The 22,500-nt window shown below is 38.0% G+C and overlaps 1 protein-coding gene across 5 annotated transcripts in view; it reads right to left on the minus strand.

Moving 5' to 3' along the window:
* LOC115224765 (segment polarity protein dishevelled homolog DVL-3) overlaps window positions 1-22,500 on the minus strand; it is a 245,450-nt gene that overhangs the window by 55,809 nt on the left and 167,141 nt on the right. For all 5 annotated transcript variants that reach the window (XM_029795670.2, XM_029795671.2, XM_029795669.2 and 2 more), the window contains exons 6-13: window positions 14,201-14,330; window positions 10,878-10,971; window positions 9,632-9,701; window positions 7,658-7,745; window positions 6,001-6,129; window positions 5,004-5,227; window positions 3,366-3,497; window positions 1,511-1,678 (exon numbers count right to left, since the gene is read on the minus strand). In XM_029795670.2, the coding sequence (XP_029651530.1) occupies window positions 1,511-1,678; window positions 3,366-3,497; window positions 5,004-5,227; window positions 6,001-6,129; window positions 7,658-7,745; window positions 9,632-9,701; window positions 10,878-10,971; window positions 14,201-14,330 (1,035 nt within the window). The remainder of the gene's footprint in view (window positions 1-1,510; window positions 1,679-3,365; window positions 3,498-5,003; window positions 5,228-6,000; window positions 6,130-7,657; window positions 7,746-9,631; window positions 9,702-10,877; window positions 10,972-14,200; window positions 14,331-22,500) is intronic.

Below are 22,500 nucleotides of genomic sequence, written 5' to 3' on the forward strand. Positions count from 1 at the left end.
AATGAAGAATTTGATAAAGTCTCTGCTGTTAACCCACACTGTGTGGGAACCAAGCATATTCAGTTCTGTTTATTTGAGACAAATGGGAACTGAGTTAATTCATTCTTGATAGTGAGGTACTTTCCTGAATTCTCCACATCTTATATGATGTAGTATGCTCATATTATTTTAACTGACCAATAGACAGTGTTCGTGGAAACTGATTTGCATATGATTAGCATGTTATATCACCAACAAAAGCTGGTGCTTGGAATATAAATTTATGGGGAATTTTGATGAACAGTTTTAATTTAAAAACCTTTAAACCAAAGTTTGTACCATAGGACCAGGTGTGCTCTCAGGCAGTCTGGCATCAAAAAAGGAGAAAAATGAGTCAATAATTTCATTTCAGCCATCAAACTGTTTGTGGTTGGCTCCCTCGTGCTTTTTCCATACAACAGACTTGGAACCGCTTGCTTGATCAGTTGAAAACTCTGCATACCAGATGCCAGTGGGTTTCAGTGGTCATCAGGAGAGAATAAGCACCAACTTGGGGCTTTCCACTTAATGATTTTACAGTAAATTGGCCCCTTTGTAGAGGCACATGGCTTAGTGATTAGGGTGTTGGACACATGATCATTAAAATTGTGGTTTCCATTCCTGGACTGTGATCTGGGGCAAAACACTTCCTTTCATATTGCTCCAGTTGACTCAGGAGGCAAAAATAAGTAATCCTGCAATAGACTGCTGTCCCATCCAGGTGGGGGACTATATAAACCAGGAAACCAGCCCTTACGGGTTCGGCATGAGTTGAGAAGGTAACTTTACTAAAGAATAAATAGGCCACCTTCACTGATGTGAGGCCTCACCTACTGGACTGAGTGACTAATATTCCATCTGAAGTCCATTTCAGGATCCCCACCACTATTCATGTTGTGGAGTCACACAGGTCTGACTTGCTGAATAAGAATAAGACCAAATTAGAAGTGTGAATTATGGAGGAGTTCATACGGTATATATGTCTGCCAGAAATTTTTTGGAAGAAAAAAAAAACAAAGTTTCTATCTCCATAGTAACAGATGGATGGAAGCACTCCGTCGGTTACGACGACGAGGGTTCCGGTTGATCCGATCAACGGAACAGCCTGCTCGTGAAATTAACGTGTAAGTGGCTGAGCACTCGACAGACACGTGTACCCTTAACGTAGTTCTCGGGGATATTCAGCGTGACACAGAGAGTGACAAGGCCGGCCCTTTGAAATACAGGTACAACAGAAACAGGAAGTAAGAGTGAGAGAAAGTTGTGGTGAAAGAGTACAGCAGGGATCACCACCATCCCTGCCGGAACCTCGTGGAGCTTTAGGTGTTTTCGCTCAATAAATACTCACAACGCCCGGTCTGGGAATCGGAACCGCGATCCTACGACCGCGAATCCGCTGCCCTAACCACTGGGCCATTGCACCTCCTATAGTAACAGAAAGAAGCCAGTGAAAGAATGCTATAAAATATGGTGTAGAAAGAAAGATACTTACTTCCACAGAGATTGCCAAATACATAATAACATTGCTCAGAAAATGTGATTTTATTGACAGTGTGTCGAATGTAACCAACTTTGAGTAAATTACAAGCATATTTCCGTGCATCTCGGCGGTCAGAGAAACCTTGTACATGAGTAAACAGCCAATCAACTAAATCAGCACCTGCAAAATTAAGTAAAGAAAAACATGAGTGTGTACGTGTATGTGTGGTGTGTGTGTGTGTGTGTGTGTGTGTATCTCTTTTACTCTTTTACTTGTTTCAGTCATTTGACTGCGGCCATGCTGGAGCACCGCCTTTAGTCGAGCAAATTGGTCCCAGGACTTATTCTTTGTAAACCTAGTACTTATTCTATCAGTCTCTTTTGCCGAACCGCTAAGTGACAGGGACGCAAACACACCAGCATTGATTGTCAAGCAATGCTAGGGGGACAAACACAGATACACATATATATATATATATATAAACATATATACGACAGGCTTCTTTCAGTTTCTGTCTACCAAATCCACTCACAAGCCATTGGTCGGCCCAGGGCTATAGCAGAAGACACTTGCCCAAGATGCCACGTAGTGGGACTGAACCCGGAACCATGTGGTTGGTAAGCAAGCTACTTACCACATAACCACTCCTGCGCCTATGTGTATATATATATATATATATATATAGGAGTGAGTGGACAAACAGAAGAAGCCAATTTATTGGGAGTTACATGTATGGAACAAAACAGTTTGATTCAAATTCGTTGCTACGCTTGAGTTTCAAGTGTGGAGCTAGTTGTCAGTCATTTTGAATTTGGATGACCAAAGTTGATTGTTATTACCGCAAGGTGGGCTGCAATTGGACAAGAAAAGTCACGCGGTGTCATGGTCTGATGTTGGTATATGGGTAACAGTTAGGTGGCATACACAGCATGGCGAAGAGGAAATTGACCATGTGAAGGACAGGAAATAGACTAGAAGTGGGTCTGATGGGGGTGGGAGGAAAAAGTAAGAAGGGGCAGCATGTGTAAGTTCTGCTTCCCATGCTGGCATGGGTGGACGATTTGACTGAGGACTGGAGAACTAGATGGCTGCACCATGCTCCAATCTGATCTGGCAGACTTCCTACAGCTGGATGCCCTTCCTAACGCCAACCACTCTGAGAGTGTAGAGGGTGCTTTTACGTACCACCGGCATGAGGGCCAGTCAGGTGGTACTGGCAACGGTCACACTCAAATGGTGTTTTTTACCTGCCACCTGCACAGGAGTCAGTCCAGCGGCACTATCAATCGAAAATGATCGTGGTCCAAATGTAATGAGCCAGCACAAACCACAAGGAAGGTGAATTGCATCAAAGAAATCTCATGCTGTCAATTTTGGTGGGATTACAAAGTTATTGTGTATTTTGAGCTGCATCAGTTCAGAAGTTTACTGTCAACAATTAATGAAACTGGAAGAAGCAATTGAAGAAAAACAGCCAGAATTGGCAAATCCTAAAGGAATCATGTTCCACCATGATAATGCTAGACAACACACATATATGCTAACTTGTGAAAAATTATTGGAGCTTGGTTGGGGAGTGATGTCACATCCTCTATATAGCCCTGACCTTGCACCATCAGATTACCATTTACTTCGAAGTTTGCAAAATTCTTTGAATGGTAAAACTTTGAATAATATGGCTGATAAGGACAAGAAATTCTATGAGTACAGAATCATGATATTGCCAGAAAGATGGCAAAATGTAATTGAACAAAATTGATTACAGTTCATTCTTTGTATGAAAAAAAATTACTCTTTCATACTAAAAAAAATGAAATTACTTTCTTGCCAACCCAATACATATAAAAACAAATGGTGCAGTTCTTACCTATAAATGCATTTGGTATAGTTATCTTTAACCACATTCTGTCCCTGATTTCAAGACCAGAATCAGCCTGGGCCATTGCTTTCACAACGGATTCCATATCTGTATTTACAGTCAAATTTAAATCATCAAACCCTGTAAGAGTAGAAAAATAAAAAAGGGAATAAAAGTAACATATTTGGTAGCAGTTATATTTTACTATGAGCAGAATCTGGTCTACAATGCAGAAATGATACTTCCAAAAGATGAACTGGAAAAAGGATATATATTTGCAACGGGAACCTACTTTTCATCGACAACAGGTGATTGTCAGAATCTGATGATGGGTTAATATCCGGAAACTCGAGTCCGTGTGTATCATACAGGTTGAAGATGGGAAGGATGGCTTCCCTTTGCAAATACTGATAGTGCACAGAAGGTGTGTCAATAGCCAGCTGGAGGAGGTGTCCTCCTGGGGCTACAAGCTACAGTAGCATCCACCCATATGTCCAACCCCTAAGAAAATTCTTTCAAACAAATTTTTATACTAAATCTACAGGATATAAGCGATTATTTAGTGTATGTTTCATTAAAAAGTATCCATTTTTCTGGAAATCATGAGGTAACAAAGTCGGTGGGGTATTAAACTGAAGCCATGCCTTTTTTCAATAAAAGTTAACATTAACTGCTGTTACATTTTCAAATAATCAACAGATTAACAAAGTTAACTTTTCGATTTATGGTGCCCACCTCTGTATGTATGAGTGTGTGTGTGTGTGTGTATAGCAGAATATATTACTAAAAGAAATGCCAACTTTGATTTTCGCATTTTATTTACAATCTTATAAAAATATAATATATAATGAAACAAAAGACTATTAAATGTCCATTCTGATTGAACTAGTACTTTCATGCATTAAACTATACAATCTTCAGGTTCATATAGTAGTAGTGACAGTTATGTTTTACAATTTACAACTGTGTGCCTTAAATAACTGTCACCACAACGACATGAACCTGAAGATTGCATATTTTAATGCATGAAAATACCAGTTCAATCAGAATGGACATTTAATATTCTATCATTTCATTATATTATCTTATATTATCATAAGATTGTAAATAAAATGTGAAAATCAGACAAGGTTGGAATTTCTGTGAGTAATATATATATATATATATATATATATATATATATATATATTTTTTTTTACTTTTTATCTAGTTTCAGCTCACAAGCTGTGGCCATGCTGGGGCACTGCCATTTGCTGGGGTACCGCCGTGTTTATAAAAAAGAAGTTTGAAAACGCCACTATATAAGATAAATTTTGATTTTCTTAGAAATTTTACGTTTCGGTTCTTGAAAAGAATGAACCTTATCAAAAATATTTTAAAAAGTTAAGTGTAATAAAAAAGTTCATAATTGTTTCTTACTAGTCTCAACAGAATCCACGTGGTGGTTTTTTATGGGGGAGAGCATAATAGCTGTCTTGTGTGTTGACTAAAATTGGGGAAATGACCAGTGGCCGAAATAGCAGTAGTAGCAGTATATATATATATATATATATAGATGAGCAGAACAAAAACAAATATTGTCTGTATATTCATCTCCTATTTGCAGTCTGAATGGAAATCTCATCAATGTTGTGTGATAATACTTACTTTCTGATTCTGGTATTGAGCTAGTTAATGATGAACTGGTAGACGTCATAGTACTGAGCGAGGAGCTGACTGGAGCACCACGACCCATGTATTCGGCTCGCATGGCTGTAGTGTGTGCCACCCAAGCAGAGGGATCAATTGGACGAACAGGTTCTTGACGAGGTACTGTGAAATATCCTTTTGGATTTGGGTCCCAACATTTGGCAACAACTAGGGTAATAGGCCTGCAGTCAGAGAGGAAGAAAACATAAACACACATATTTCTCTTTCAATATATATATAGGTAATATATTATATATATATAAATACACACATTGTACACATATCTATATACATACATACATATACATACAAACACGAGACCTATTGAGTCAAGTACATCAACATCGACATAAATATCAAATGGAAATTGTAAATGGGATACTTGTGCCAGTGGCACGTAAAAAGTACCATCCGAACGTGGCTAATGTCAGTGCCACCTTGACTGACTTCTGTGCTGGTGGCACGTAAAAAGCACCCACTACACTCATGGAGTGGTTGGCATTAAGAAGGGCATCCAGCTGTAGAAACACTGCCAGATCAGACTGGAGCCTGGTGCAGCCTCCTGGCTTCCCAGACCCCGGTCAAACCGTCCAACCCGTGCTAGCATGGAAAACGGACGTTAAATGATGATGATGATACATCATCAAAAACAGATGAGAGAAACCTCCAAATTTTCATACTTTGTCCTTAAAGCTAAAGCTGTCAATCAGTCATCATTGTAGTGACAAAGCAAACACCCTTGATGTCTTGCAGCAAGGAGAAAAGATATGATTTATTGTGGACAGGGGCAGAAGAGGGGATGAAGAGAATGGGGAAGAGGGGAAGGCAAGGAAGAAAAGGGGAGTGAGAAGAGGAGAGGGGCAGAATGGAGGATGAGGAAGAGGCAGAAGGGGAAGAAGACGAGTGGAGGAGGAGGAGGCAGAACAAAAGCAAGGAGAATGAAAAAGGCGCTTACCCAGGCTTTTGGACCGCTTCGCGAAGAGTTCGGACAGCATCATCATTACTCATGTTTTCAAAGCTAATACCATTCACTTCCAAAATCATGTCTCCTGGTTCAATACGGCCGTCCTGAGCCACGGCACCACTACAAAACAAGTATGAAAACATACATTACAACAGGTTTATACATGCAGACCCATATATGTGTGTGTGTGTAAGAATGTGTATATATGGGTATACATGCGTGTGTGTATATGTGTTTGCTTTTTATTACAAGCTGAAGATTTTCTTCCATTGCTGAAGGAATTGAATATATAGGTGCAGGTGTGCCTGTGTGGTAAGAAGCTTGCTTCCCAACCACATGGCTCTGGGTTCAGTCCCACTGCATGGCATCTTTGTCAAGCGTCTTCTACTATGGCTTCATTTCATTTTTTTCATTTAGCGTCCATTTTCCATGCTAGCATGGGTCAGGTCAACCAAAGCCTTGTGAGTGGATGTGGTCGACAGAAACTGAAAGAAGCCTATCGTGTAGACGTGTGTGTGTATCCTTGTCTTCCTCTACCACTTGATAGCTGGTATTGGTTTGTTTACATCCCTGTAACTGAGCAGGCTTTAAAAAAATAAAAGTACTGGGGTCGATGCATTTGACTAAAACTTCTTCCTGACTGCAGTCTAATGACTGAAACAAGTAAAATAATAGAAGAAAAGTGAAATGTGTCTGTGTTCATGTATGTATATAATATAAATATATATACACATACATGCATGTACACACACATACCCACACATATACATGCATGTGTGGCAGCATGGTATAGGCAGAGGCAAGACTATGCTTCCATGAAGTTAAGTTTGCTTTGCAACCATGACTTTTCAGGTTCAGTCCCACTGCACAGTACCTTATGTGCTACAGTAATCAATGCCTTGTGAGAGAATTTTACTTATGGAAAACTGTACAGAAGCCCATCATGTGTTTGTGTATGTGTGTCTTTGTGTTTGTTCCCCGCCACTGCTTGGCAACCATGTCCATGCTTACATAGATTAGACAGAGTCTACCAAAGGAGATTTCCTGCAGCTAGATGTTCCTGCTATTACCCACACATCTTTTTGCAGAATACTGGAAATGGTTGACATTCAGTCTTGAAGTCTCCTTCCACACATCCCCAATCTCACATCTATTGTACACAGGCACTGTGTATGCAAATTCTAATTTCTCCAGCCCAACAAAATGGCATGTCTTGGCAGTGTACCCACTCCTTTCATCACCTGGAACAAACGCTCCAGGGTTAGCTCTTATCTTCACTCTTGTCCCAGGAATCTATGGCCTGATGAAAGACTAAGCATGTAGCTCAGAAGGTTTAAGAGAAATCTTCTGAAAGGCCAATCATGACCATCTAAAGGGTTATGGTTTTCTGTAGAGCTAAGCATGACCTGAAGGGCTAAGCATGGAATTTTGAAGGGCTAAGCATGACCATCTGAAGGGCTACACATGGCCTTCTGAAGGGCTATGCATGGCCTTCTGAAGGGCTACACATGGCCTTCTGAAGGGCTATGCATGGCCTTAATTATACACATTAAGTATGATACATAGATGGCTATTTCATTTATAATTTTTTTTTAAATAACAATAAAGTAAAAAGTCAAACAAATAAGAAAACAATATTGCAACAAACCCTTTCATTATAGAGCCAACATAGATGCCACCATCACCACCTTTGTTACTCTGACCAACAATACTGATTCCTAGAAAATTCACTGTGTCTGTAGAAATAAAGAAAAAGAATTAAGGAGACAATAACAACAATCTACAGTGAAACAAACTTGGGATAAAAAGGGATATTATATTGAAGATGGGCTTCATAGTTTCATAATGCATTCGCTTTGTAACAATTAATTTTTAAAATAATGAAGAATTTAATAATATAACTGTCATCTTTAAAATGATGAATAAGACAGCAAATTGGCAGAATTGTTAGCGGGTTGAGCAAAATGCTTAGCGACATTTCACCTGTCTTTACATTCTGAGTTTAAATGCTGTCCTAGTCGAAACCGCCTTCCATTCTATCAGGGTCAATAAAGTTAGTACCAGTAGAGCTCCGAGTTCAGTGTAATCAGCTTACCCCTTTCCCAATTGTATGTCCCAGTTTATTTTAATTGCAATATGTAGAAGAAAAAAACCCAGACAAGTTCACATAAAATTCGTGCATGCCATGTGACAGGCAGTTTTTACAGCATTTGTTATGTATTAATTATTTTACAAAATTCTTCGTTATGAAACGAAAGCAGAGTATTTCAACAGAAGTATAATAATAACAAAAGGGTTAAATTTAATCTGAAAATGTAAAATATCAAAGACAACATTTATTTTCATAGTACACAGGTTGGAAAGCACTGCTATTGTATTATGTCTCTGTCTCTACTATGGTACAAATCATCCACCACACCTACTGCCAGACATCAAGGGGAAGAGGGGAGGAAATCAACAACTCTATTCAGAGAGATGTTAATGGAGCTAAATCACCATTCCTTGCTTTTTACACTAAAGAATTTCACAAAAGAAATAACGATCGTAAAGAAAGAAATATGATGATGATGATGAAGTTTATTTACTAATTAGCCAATTATGAAATTTCTAGTTAGAGGAAGGAGTGTTACATATTTGAAAATTTGAAATACCATTTATATATATACATTATATATATATATATATATATATACACACACACAAACACAAATATATATGTAAACACAAACAAACATACATACATATATATATATATATACACACACACACACACATTCATATATCTGTATATTTACATGTATGTTTATATTGACTTAATATATACTCATGTATTGATATATATTTATATATCTAACACATCTATACATTCATATATCTACATGTGTATGTATGAGAGAGAGAGAGTCTATATGTGTGCATGACTGTGTGTACAGATGCAGATGCTCAAAAACATTTCTTTCTTTGACAATGTTTTTTTTCAACTCTAAGTAGACACAAAATTTAAATTTCAAATTAATAACAAAAAACGAAGGAAGAAAAGATTTATCTTATATTAGAGAAAGTTTTAAAAAATACAAAAATAGACAAAAAACAAGCTATTGAAAATGGCTTCTCTTGAGTTATGATAAACAACTTTTGGACTTTCACATCTTTTAAATTCTGTAAAAGCACTAAAATGACAGCAATACTGGTACTCTGTACGTTACAACAACGAGGGTTCCAGTTGATTCAATCAACAGAACTGCCTGGTCATGAAATTAATGAGCAAGTGGCTGATCACTTCACACAGATGCATGTGCCCTTTCAAGGACACAAAGTGTCACTGGTAATTGAACACAACCTGGTTACAAACCAAGTGTACCCTAAATACTAAGCCCTCACCCAGGTCAACTTTACATTTCATCCTTTTAGGATCAATAAATTAAGTACCAGTGAAACACTGGGGTTGATGTAATCAACTAGTCCCTTCCCCCAAAATGTCAGGCCTTGTGCCTTTAGTAGAATGGATTAATACTATTATTATTATTATTATTATTATTATTATTATTATTATTATTATTATAGAATGAGAAAGAATTCTAGAATGAAGCCAGTTCCATGTGTAGATCTTGTATGTACTCACCCATGTTCAACGTGACTGTAATAATGTTGAGTGACATAGTAGAGTCTGTGATACTGCTAAACGAAGACGTCTGTAAAGAAATACAAACACACAGTAATGGTTAAACAAATTAGAAAAACCCAAAAATACAAAACAGTAATTAAAATAAAATGACAAACATACACACAAACACAATATAAAGAAAAAAGATATTACACCCTATTTGATGCCATATTAGAATAGATTTTTTTTCCAAAACATTTCTCAAGATAAACCACCCTGAGTCCTATATTTGAAGGTGGGTTTATACAACAAGCTTTAAATTGATTGGAAACTTTTTTATTTTCAATATATGCTGTTGAAATTGGTATGCATCTAATGTACTAATGTATCGTTTGTGCCATCAAAGTAACCCAAATTTAAGGAAATATTAATTAGATGTCAATCATTTTAATATATTGTTGAAGTCCTCATTACCCCCTACCCCCTACCTGCCCCAGAAGGTCTTTATTTCTATGATACAAATCTTCCAATTTTAAAAGGTATTTACAATTAATTAAAAACCATAATTGCATACAACAGCGAAAAAATTTTTTATGAAATTACAACTCAAACATTAACTTAATGAAATTCAAATCTTCGTTATTTTCACAATATACTTAGAGCCATAGATATATTGTATGTATTTCATTACAAACATAATCACAATAGAGTTAAATAACATGAAGATATTCCTGAATCACAGCTGTTTAGCAAGGGATTTGATCTCAGATTGTCTGTGTTGCACCAGTCTATTGTCTTTGTTGTTACAACAGTTAATGGTCTAACTTTGCTACTACAATAGTCAGTGGTACCACTTTGCTATTAGACCAGTTTATTCTTTCTGTTGTTACAACAGTTAGTGGTCTAACTTTGCTGCTACATTAGTCAGTGGTCTCACTTTGCTTTTAGAGCAGTCTTTTGTCTCACTTTCTTGTTACTACAGCTAGTGGTCTAATTTTGCTATCACAGTAGTCAGTGGTAGCACTTTGCTATTAGAACAGTCTATTGTCTTTGTTACAACAATTAGTGGTCTAACCTTACTGTTACAATAGTTAATGGTCTCATTTTGCTGTAAGAGAGCTGTCTATAGTCTCCTTCTGTTGTTAACAGTTAGTTAACGCAGTCTATAATCTCCCATTTTTGTTACAACAGTCAGTGGGCTCACATTGCTGTTACACTAGTCAGTGGTCTTACCTTGTTCTTACAACATAGTCAATGGTCTTACCTTGCTGAGAGGTGGGAGTCTGTGTCTTTTCCGTCTTCTTTTGTGACGGCCATACTTTGAAGACCTAGCAGTTGTGTCAGTGACCGTAGAAAACCTGTGTAAAATAGACAATGCAGTGTGTGTTATATACATGTGAATGCATGTGTGTATGCCTATATATACATATATATAAAGGGGAAGATTAACCATTTCATTACTGTATTCATTTTGAGATGCTCTGTATTTCTTTCAGTTATTTTAAATATAACAAAGAATTTAGTAAAATAACTTAGTTATCATGAAGCTAGTGTTAGGAACGTAAATTGTGACTAAGGCTTGGTGGAAGATTTTAATTCAAAACTCATGAAAACAAGACATTTTAACACAGAGCCAGAGCCGGTTTTGGCTGGGTTAGTAACTAAAGGGTTAACCCTTTAGTATTTAAACCGGCCATATCCGGCCAAAAGTATTCTACCTGTTTTATGTTCAAACTGGCCAGATCCAGGCTCTCACACCTACCCTACAATGTTATTATACATTAAGTAATTACACCATCAAGATCTTGAAGATATGAGATAATGCATGATTAATTCAAATCAATGGGAATCAATAGGCATTATGTTTGATAGAATAATCTGAACACTAAAGGGTTAAAGATTCCTTTTGGTCATGAATGACCATGGGATTGCACCTAGAAAGTTAACCTCTGAAGCACAAGTCTGGGCAAGGTTGCTTATGGAGGACCAGTAGTCACCCATGAAAACCAGCTTCCCCCCACACTACACCACTGATGTTATCCAAGGGAAAGGCAAAGGGGCCGATACAGCTTGGCACCAGTGACATCACAACTCATTTCTACAGTTGAGTGAACTGGAGCAACATGAAATAAAGTGTCTTGCTCAAAAACAAAACATACAACCCTGTCCAGGAATCAAACTCGCTACCTCATGATTGTGAGCCCTACACTCTAACCACTGAGCCATGTGTGTGTATACTCTTTTACTTGTTTTCAGTCATTTGACTGCGGCCATGCTGAAGCACCACCTTTAGTCGAGCAAATCGACCCCAGGACTTATTCTTTGTAAGCCCAGTACTTATTCTATCGGTCTCTTTTGCTGAACCACTAAGTGACGGGGACGTAAACACACCAGCATCGGTTGTCAAGCAATGCTAGGGAGACAAACACAGACACACAAACATACACGCACGCACACATTATATATATATATACATATATACAACAGGCTTCTTTCAGTTTCCGTCTATCAAATCCATTCACAAGGCATTGGTTGGCTATAGCAGAAGACACTTGCCCAAGATGCCACGCAGTGGGACTGAACCAGCAACCATGTGGTTGGTTAGCAAGCTACTTACCACACAGCCACTCCTGTGTATGTATAAGAAATAATTGAAATTCAGACAAATTAGGTACTTAAGTTGAGCAAATCGACCCCGGGACTTATTCTTTGTAAGCCCAGTACTTATTCTATCGGTCTCTTTTGCCGAACCACTAAGTGACGGGGACGTAAACACACCAGCATTGGTTGTCAAGCAATGCTAGGGGGACAAACACAGACACACAAACATACACGCACGCACACATTATATATATATATATATATATATACAACAGGCTTCTTTCAGTTTCCGTCTATCAAATCCATTCACAAGGCATTGGTCGGCTATAGCAGAAGACACTTGCCCAAGATGCCACGCAGTGGGACTGAACCCGCAACCATGTGGTTGGTTAGCAAGCTACTTACCACACAGCCACTCCTGTGTATGTATAAGAAATAATTGAAATTCAGACAAATTAGGTACTTAAGTTGAAGCACCAAATCAGTGCGGTATTATCTGTACAATTCAAAGTAAGGTGAATAAAATCAAAATAAGCAACAGGATATCAAGAGGTGATGCAGTACAACCGTTTCAAGCAGCTCCATTTAATTGAACAATGCAATCATTACAACAATTTAAATGCAGCTGAAGACAAAGAGAGCTGCACCAGTAATCCATTGATACTCATTTCAGTTGAGTGAATGGGAGCAACATGAAATGAATGAAACATTTTACTCAAGGACACAATGCAAAGTGGATGGGCAGTAGCCCATCCAAGAATTGAACACACAACTTTATAATTGAATGGCCAACACCCTAACCACCAAGCCATGCAGCTTAACAATGAATAAAGTTGCTTATTTTATTATATCCCTCCAAAGTCTTATTTTCAAAATCAAAAAACTAAGGAAGTGTTATTCCACTAGATAAGTGGTCATGAAATATTTAAACCTTCATCCCCTTGTACCTTAATGAGGAGGGCTTGAGGGCCTATAAAAGGAGAAGCTCAAATACTATGTCAGTCCAGAGTCCAGACAGCCAAAGAGAAGCTCATAAATTCATTAGAGCCTGAAAAATTAAAGAGGAGCCTGAAGAACCAAGAAAGACTTTGTGAATACTTGACAGGCCTCTCTCAAAAACCTCACACTGAGGGCCAAAATGCAGTTTTGTTTTGCCTTGTAAATATCTAACAGGCTTTTCTCTAAAATCTAACACTCAGAGACTCATGAGCAGCCTAAACAACCAACAAAAGGACCTAGAGAACCAGAAAGGGGCATGTAAAGGTAAGGAAGACCTTGTGAATATCTGACAAGCACTTCTCTAAAATCTCCCATTTGGGGCCCAAAAACAGTTTTCTTCTGCCTAGTAAAATTTCTCTCAGAGGCCCAGTGAGGAGCCCTAATATGGTTGCTCACCCTGCTAGATATAGAACCAGAAAAGGAGCCTGAAGAATCAAAGAAGAGCCAGTGAATATCTAACAGACCTCTGTCTAAAACCTCATACATGGGGCCGAAGAGCTTTTCTCTAAAACCCAGAGACTCATGAAAGGCCTGAAGAGCCAGCAAAAGGACCTGGAGAATCAAAGAGGAACCTGTAAAGACAAGGAAGACCATGTAAATATCTGACAAGCATTTCTCTAAAACATCCCACCCAGGGCCCAAAAACAGTTTTCTTCAGCCTAGTAAAATTTCTCTTTCGAAACCTGGGGTTGGGTAGGGGCAAATATATGGCTGCTCAACCCGCTAGATATAGATGCCAGATTAGCCCTTGATCAGGTGTTACCATGTTACCAAAACAAAACAGATATAACACACCAAACATGTTCCAGGGAACACTATGTCCAAGGGGAGAACACTTCATTATATGTCCACTTAATCAGCACTAACCAGTGACAAAACCACATCATCGTCAATATCATCATCATTTTGCATCCATGACCCTCACTGGTATGGGTTCGGCTAGTTTAAAACAAAAAAAAAAAAATTGAAAAAGAGAGGAAAGGGTACCTGCTGTCATCTTCTGAATCAAAGAAACTAGTAGATTCCAGATCACTACTGAGCATGGACGTAGATTCATAGATCTGTCGAGGATCTCTGTGGCGGTCATGTTTGGTGTGACCGTTGATACGAGGAATACCTGAAACAGAGTGCAAATTGGTAAACGACAGGTAAACAACAAAATACAGAAACAATGGATGGATGGATGGATGGACAGAGATAGACAGACAGATAGACAAGCAGATAGGTTGATAGACATACAGACAGACGTGTGCATGCATGTATAGATGATACTCCAATATAGCTTAACGCGTGATGGATAGATCAAACAAGAGAATATATCTGTGAGAGAAGGAGAGAGACAGAGACAGACTGACAAACAGAGAGAAAGAGAGAGAGAGAGAGAGTGTATATGTATTCTGATCATAATCTGAAAGGCCAACAAACAAATCAACAGATCAATGATTAGACCCGTCAATAGATCAACAGGTCGATGATTAAACTGATCAATAGATCAACAGATATCGCATTTCATGGTCTAAAAGATGCAAGGGCATTTTAGACGCATCCAATATCAGCTGCACATATCCAGGAATAAAAAAATGGTTTTCAGTGTCTTAAAGCATGTAATATAGATCCAGCTTCACACATAGGACCCAAGGTGGTATTTAGAGACTGCTTTTTTGGTAACAAAAGTGTGTTATATACCATCAGATATGGTAAATCAATAAATACACAGGGAGAAATCAATTAATTAATCAACTCAAAAGAATCACATGTAATTTCTGACGGAGACTAAATGAAGACTAGACTTTTACACTTCCAAATGACAAGTTAAAGCAAAACCCTGTCTGCTCCATAAATCTTTTATTACCAAGTTGTGTGTGTGTGTGTGTGTGTGTGTGTGTGTGTGTGTGTGTGAGAAAGTGTGTGTGCATGTATGTGTGTGTGTGTGTGTATATGAGAGAAAGTGTGTGAGAGTGAGTGTGTGAGCATATGTGAGGGAGTGTGTGTGTGAGAAAGAGTGTGTGTGTGAGAAAGAGTGTGTGTGTGTGAGAGAGAGAGAGAAAGAGTGTGTGGTATTATTTCTCAAGAGAAAATTCAAGAATTAGAAATTATGTTAAATGGTGGTGGTGGTGGGGTATTTATGCAACAGAGGTTGTTAAAATATTTGATGGAGAGAGAAAGAGAGAAAAGGAAAGAGTCATTAAAGGGTAGAGTGGAAAAAAAAATCATGATTAATAGGTTTATATAAGGGTGCTGGGTAGATAATGAATGGCAAACAGAAATAAACAAAACAAGATAAAAAAAACCCAAAGAACAACAAATTTAAATTAGATAAGAAAGCAGCTTACAGAAGGTACTTAATTTTTTTTCTGGACTAGAATAAATTTTAAACTTGAACAAGAAAATTAATGTTTTTCTATTTTTTCAACAGAACTAGAGTCAAGTCAAATTTTAGAAAGGTTTGGAAGAGGGACTTTTCTTTTTTGTTTTGCTTTTAGGAGTTCTTTTTTTAATGGAAAGAGGCATATTTTTTTTGCAGTGAAACTTGGATGAATGGTAAAGAAAACAAATACAAGCATACATAATTTTTGGGTGTGTATTGTTTATAATAGATACTTTCGCAGAAAGTTTTTTCTTTGTTATCAATAAAATAAGATAGGGGACATCACATTATCCAAATGTTGAAACAATCATAAGGTGGCATGTAAGAGAACCTTCCGTTTCGCGACCGTTGCCAGCACCGCCCCGTTTCGTGTCCGTTGCCAGCCTCGCCTGGCCCTTGTGCCGTGGCACATAAAAAGCACCATCCGTTCATGGCCGTTTGCCAGCTCTGTCTGGCAACCTGTGCGGGTGGCACGTAAAAAGCACCCACTACCTCACGGAGTGGTTGGCGTTAGGAGGGCATCCAGCCGTAGAAACACTGCCAGATTTGACTGGGCCTGATGAAGCCTTCTGGCTTCACAGACCCCAGTAGAACCGTCCAACCCATGCTAGCATGGAAAACGGACGCTAAACGATGATGATGATATATATATATATGTGTGTGTGTGTGTGTGCGTGTATTTTGTATGTCTGTGTTTGTCCCCCCAACATCGCTTGACAACCGATGCTGGTGTGTTTATGTCCCCGTCACTTAGCAGTTCGGCAAAAGAGACCAATAGAATAAGTACTGGGCTTACAAAGAATAAGTCCCGGGGTCAAGTTGCTCGATTAAAGGCGGTGCTCCAGCATGGCCACAGTCAAATGACTGAAACAAGTAAAAGAGTAAAGAGTATAGATGGTTTGGTTTCTATGGTTGGATGTCCTTCCTAATACCAACCACTTTACAGAGAATACTGGGTGCTTTTTTATGGCACCAACACCAGTTGGATCACTGATACTGGCAAGATAAAGAATCCTCAAGTGGGGGGAGAGAAGTACTGAGGGAGGCGGATCGGTGGCAATTAAGGAGAGATTAAAAAGAATAATAGCAGGAGGAAATAGGTGTCTTGTTGAAGAAGAGATTCAAGGATACCCAAGTTGGAAATATAGAAAATAAAGTTGGAAACAGAAAGACACTTAGTGAGAAAAATAGGATGAGAGAAGCAGGAGAGATGGTGATGGAGATATGTCAAGATACACCCTAAAGGTATAATGGGTTGGTAAATATAGGTGAGGTTATACAGAGGATGGGACTGAATGTGTGGGTGGGGAAGGGGTAAGATGGTAAAATGTATTAAAATTGTTTTACGGCAACAATGGATACAGAAGCCATTGTAGTAGCAGTAAAAGTGACAGAGACAGACAGACAGACAAACGGAGAGAGAGGAGAAAGCACAATTGGAGTCAGATGAAGGTTTGAATGTAGAGGCATCCAACCTTCTACATTGTGGAAGCATGACATCCTGAAAGTCTTGCCATACCATGTATTAGTAATTCCATAATGCGAAACCTAATTTCCCCCCATTGACTGCTGTCTTGCATGAAAGGCAATTCATTTGGAATTCCATGGGAATATGTTTTACATTACAGAATTCCATGTTCTAGAAAAATTTCCAGGAACACAGCATTTCTGTAATGTAGGTGGTGGTGATGGTTGAGGGGTGAGGGTCTGTTTTCTTATGACTGATTTCATGCCAATCAGTTAATAGGCCTTTTACTGAATACATTCACAAGAGAGAGAGAGTGTGTGTGTGTGTGTGTGTGTATGTGAGAAAGAGAAAATAATGTGTGTGAGACAGAAAGAAACAAAGATTGAGACACACTATGTCCAGAATCTGAACAAACAAATATATATATATATATTTGTGTGTGTGTGTGTGTGTTTGTGTGTGTGTATATATATATATGAGAGAGAGAGAGTGTGTGTGTGTGTGTCAAACAGCACCATCACGTATGTGTCTGGAGCAGAAAACTTCCGGCTGTTTTTGTTTTATAGGGTAGCAGTAGTAGTAGTAATAAAAGTAGTGATGTTAGCAGCAGCAGCTAGGTTTCAAGAATAGGTAAATGTAGGGTTGGTCTTTAGCAAATCTTCCCTTTCTTTCAATTGCAGATACTAAAACATTTCCTGTAAGATATAACCTTGCAAAGTCTGTTAAGAAGTGATGCTTCATGTCACAGTCCGTTTCACAGAATCCTTTCACCACCATCACCATCCTCCCTTAAGAATAAATACCAACACTGGTCTCTTGAAGGACCAGTGCATTCACCAAGACATACTATCATTGTTGTTGTTGTTTAGCCCCAGGAAGGTAGTGATCAAGCAGTCATACAATGAAAGGTACACCAATTGCCATAACCAAAAAATTTGTCCCTTTTTTTCCTATTTATCATTTATCCTTTACTTGTTACAGTCATTGGATTGTGGCCATGATCGGGCACTGCTTTGCAGGGTTTTAGTCAAACAGCAGTCACACAGACATAGATACAAATATTACTTATCCTATCGGTCTCTTTTGCTGAACCACTAAGTTACGGGGATGAAAACACACCAATATTAGTTGTCAAGCAATGATAGGGGGACAAACACACACATAACAGGCTTCTTTCAGTTTCTGTCTACCAAATCCACTCACAAGGCTTTGGCTGGCCTATGTGTGTGTGTGGGGAGAGAGAGAGAGAGAGAGAGAGAGAGAGAGAGAGTGTGTGTGTGTGCATGCATTGTTTTGTTTCCATGCAAAATTATAGCAAAAACAACTTAACACTGAACAGAAGAATTACTCAACACTTTTTTTTCTGCAGAGTACCTATTTATTATACTTTTACAAGACGAGAGTTGACGGGGACTTTGTAGTTTCCGTCTGCTAGCCTCTGTCAGTCAGCTAGCTTTCATCAGACGGATCAACAAAGGCTAGCAACTTAAGTCACTGTCTCACTTCTTGTAAAAGCATAATTTATATATCTATTTCTTTACTGCCCACAAGGGGCTAAACACAGAGAGGATTGACATTGACATCAAATTGACATTGCTTGAACAGGTGCACAGTGTGCCATGTGCCAGGTATCAAGATGATTGCAGAGCAACATGAGATGAAGTGTTTTGCTCAAGAACACAACACACCATTTGGTCTAGGAATTGAAATGCCTAAGTAATATATATACAGAGAGAGACAATTATGTAGATAAGCAAATTAAATATAACAGCTCATAAAGACATAGACTAAGTTTGAATCATTTGAGCACTACTAAATGTTTTCTATACTGAGAATCTCTGGATCTCATCTGCTGACTGTATATATATATTATATTAAATTAGAGATAAAACCACTATTAGGCAAATCATACAATGAAAAACATAAGCCAATACATAAGATTAATTAATTTATATTATTTTAAATACATATCACAACTATTAAAAAAATGGACAGCCATGAAACAATCGTAGTGTTATACTAATTATCTTTTTTTAATAATTTTGATATATATTTAAAATAATATAAATTAATTAATCTTATGTATTGGCTTAGGTTTTTCATTGTATGATTTGCCTAATAGTGGTTTTATCTCTAATTTAATATAATATAATATTTTACTATAAAATTGGATTCAATCCTAAATCTGATTTTTCCCTATAAGTTTGGATTTATTCCCTAATATTTTATTATATATATATATATATATATAATAGGCTTTCACAGTTTCCATCTACCAAACTTTACTCATAATGCATACCAATTCAATGGCATTGTTAAAAAAAAAGAAGAAACCCTAGCCTAGGTTGCCATGCAGCATGATCACATCTGGTAAACTACACACAAGTTTGCAAAGCAAACATTTTAACTACACATGGCCATGTGCCCTAAGATATTACACAGATCTAAAATCAGAAAAGAACTCAGGATTTAAGGTAAGGAGGTCTATTTCAAACTAGAGATGGAAGGAGGGAAGGGCACTATAAAGCCATATTTTATAACCACAGAGGTAATCTGTTTTAGGCATTTTCAAACCCAGGAGATATTATCAGGGGAAGGGAGTTCTAACTTCTAGTAAGAGTTAACTGTATGTTAACTGTATACCTCAACTGAATCAGTAAAACACACACAGAACAACACAGTATCATGATGTCTTTATCAGTGCTGAGCCATCTGTAAAAGGCCATCTGGAGCCTGGCAGTTACTTACACCAACAGTAAATCAGAAAGTGAAGAGCTGTTGTTTCAAATCCCAACTATTCCGATTAACTACCATACAAGATATTTTTCTTCTGCTATCTTCTTGGTTCATGATGGAAAAGTTAACACACTCACATACACATAACACTCACATAAAAACATACAAACATGAGTGTGGATTTATGTGAGACAGACAAACAGACAGAATTCATAGAAGTGCATATGCGGGTGAATATGAGTGGGTGCATATGTGTGAGTGAGAATGAAAATGAGTGTAGGGAATAAGAAAGAGAGACAGAGATGGAGTGAGAGAGGGGGAGGAGCAATTATGGGGGGGGGCAACAGTTTGACAGTGTCAAGGTGTGCATGACAGCAACGATGCATGAGTGATTGTATGTTTGTGTATGAATGTGTTTGTGTGTGTACATGTGTATATAGGTAGACATAGTTTAACACCTTCATGCTACATCATCATCATCTTCATCATCACAATGGCAACCATTATCAGTCTCATCACCATAACAACCACCACCATCATTATTATTATCATCACAACCACCACCACCACTATCGTCATCACCATGACAACAACCACCATCATCATTGTCATCATCAAAACAATGACTATTATTATTATCATCATCATCACAACCATCACTGCTATCACCATTGTTACAACCAATATGATGATCATAACCATCATCGTCCTTACATTTTGCAAGTTTGATATTTATTCTATCAGTTTCTTTTGCTAAACTACTAAGTTACAGGTACATAATCACAACAATGGTTGTCAAGCAGCGATGGGGAAGAAACACAAACATAAAGACACACACATTTTTATATAGGTTTCTTTCAGTTTCCATCTGCCAAATCTATTCGGCCTGAGGCTATAGTAGAAAACACTTGCCCAAAGTGGGATTGAACCCAGAACCATGTGGTTGGGAAGCAAACTTCTTACTACACAGCCATGCCTGTGCCTCACAGTTTTTCTATGACTCTCATCATCATCATCATCGTTTAACATCCGTTTTCCATGCTAGCATGAGTTGGACGGTTCGACCGGAGGTCTGGGAAGCCAGGGGGCTGCACCAGATTCCAGTCTGATCTGGCAGTGTTTCTACAGCTGGATGCCCTCCTAACGCCAACCACTCCATGAGTGTAGTGGGTGCTTTTTACATTCCACCGACACAGGTGCCAGGGGAGGCTGGCAATGGTCACAATCGGTTGGTGCTTTTTACGTTTAAATAATTTCATGAACAGGCATATGGTTGAAGATATTTCTAATACATAAGAGAGAGAGACAGACAGAGAGAGAGGGAAGTTATGCTGTGACATTCATGCCTTCAACATACTTTTTATTAACTTAATTAAAATGACACTCTTGCCAGAGAAGAACCCCAAAACCTAAATCACATTCAATATTCTATTTTGCAAAGAAATAAAATAATTGCTAATTAAAAGAAGAAAAAAATCATAATTAAATAGCAAAAAAAACAAGATCTTCAGAGAGAAATAGGAAAATAATACAAAATTAAAAAAATATAATAACAGTTATTAGACTTCTCCTTCTATATGGAAATTTTAATCAGTGTTAATTAGAGGAATTTGACAAGAAAAAGAATAATTTTCAGAAGAAATCCAAAATTTTCATGGTACACTTGATTTATTATGAACTTTAATTACTAGACTGTTCATTTCATTTTTGTTTCACAGGCATGCTGTGAGTTAAAACAAAGTTGATGTGGGGTATGTGAGGAGAAGGGAGTAATAACAGACACACACACACATGCTATTTACTTTGCACTCTCACTCAAAAGCTCTTTAAAAATACACAGGTTTCAGAAATCTTAGTGAATAGGTATGTAGGCAAGCAACATTGGAGCTTTGTAAGGGTCAGATCATAGCAATCAGTGTTGTGTAAAGTTCTCTGCCATGAAACGCCAGGTACTGGAAATACTGCTGTGGCTGGGTGGTTAAGAAACGAGCTTTGTAACCAGATTTTGGGTTCAGTCCTACAACATGGCATCTTTGGCAAGTGTCTTTTCTTATAGCCATTGGTTGACCAATGCCTTGTAAATTCATTTGGTATATGGAAATTACATGGAAGTCCAGAGAGTGTGTGTGTGTGGACACACACATATATACTGTATTTACTGTTGTGCATATCACACCCCAGGTTTTCAGTTAATCTCAGTCACAAAATGGTTTTGGGTAAAAGAAAATAAAGAAGGATCAGTAATGATTTTATTCAACATATTCCCCTCCCTGATTCACACATTTATTGTAGTTATCTGTCAGTTTTTCTAAACCTTGTAAAAGAACTCAGAAGATTGGGCCTCCAACCAGGCCTTTTGTGATACACTTAAAGCCAGGATCTTTTCAAAACCCCCTTGTGTGCGCGTGTGGATAGAGAGATAGATAGATAGATTGATAGATACATAGAGAAATAGATAGATAGACAGACAGATAGATAGATAGACAGCTAGAGAGATATGTACATATGTGTAAGTGTGTGTGTGTAAAATTGAGCAAGTCTGTCTGTGTCTATGTGAACATCATTAAAACTCGAGAACTATCCAACCGATTTCATTCAAATTTTACATATGCCCTACTTAGGGGCCATGCAGTGTCATGGGCCAAAAAAATTTTCAACTTCTTGCCTAATGTCAGCCTGGAGCAGTCTCTTATTCCTTACACTATTTCAGCAAAA

The sequence above is a fragment of the Octopus sinensis genome, linkage group LG26, assembly GCF_006345805.1.
Source record: "Octopus sinensis linkage group LG26, ASM634580v1, whole genome shotgun sequence".
NCBI classification, from domain to species: Eukaryota; Metazoa; Mollusca; class Cephalopoda; order Octopoda; family Octopodidae; genus Octopus; species Octopus sinensis.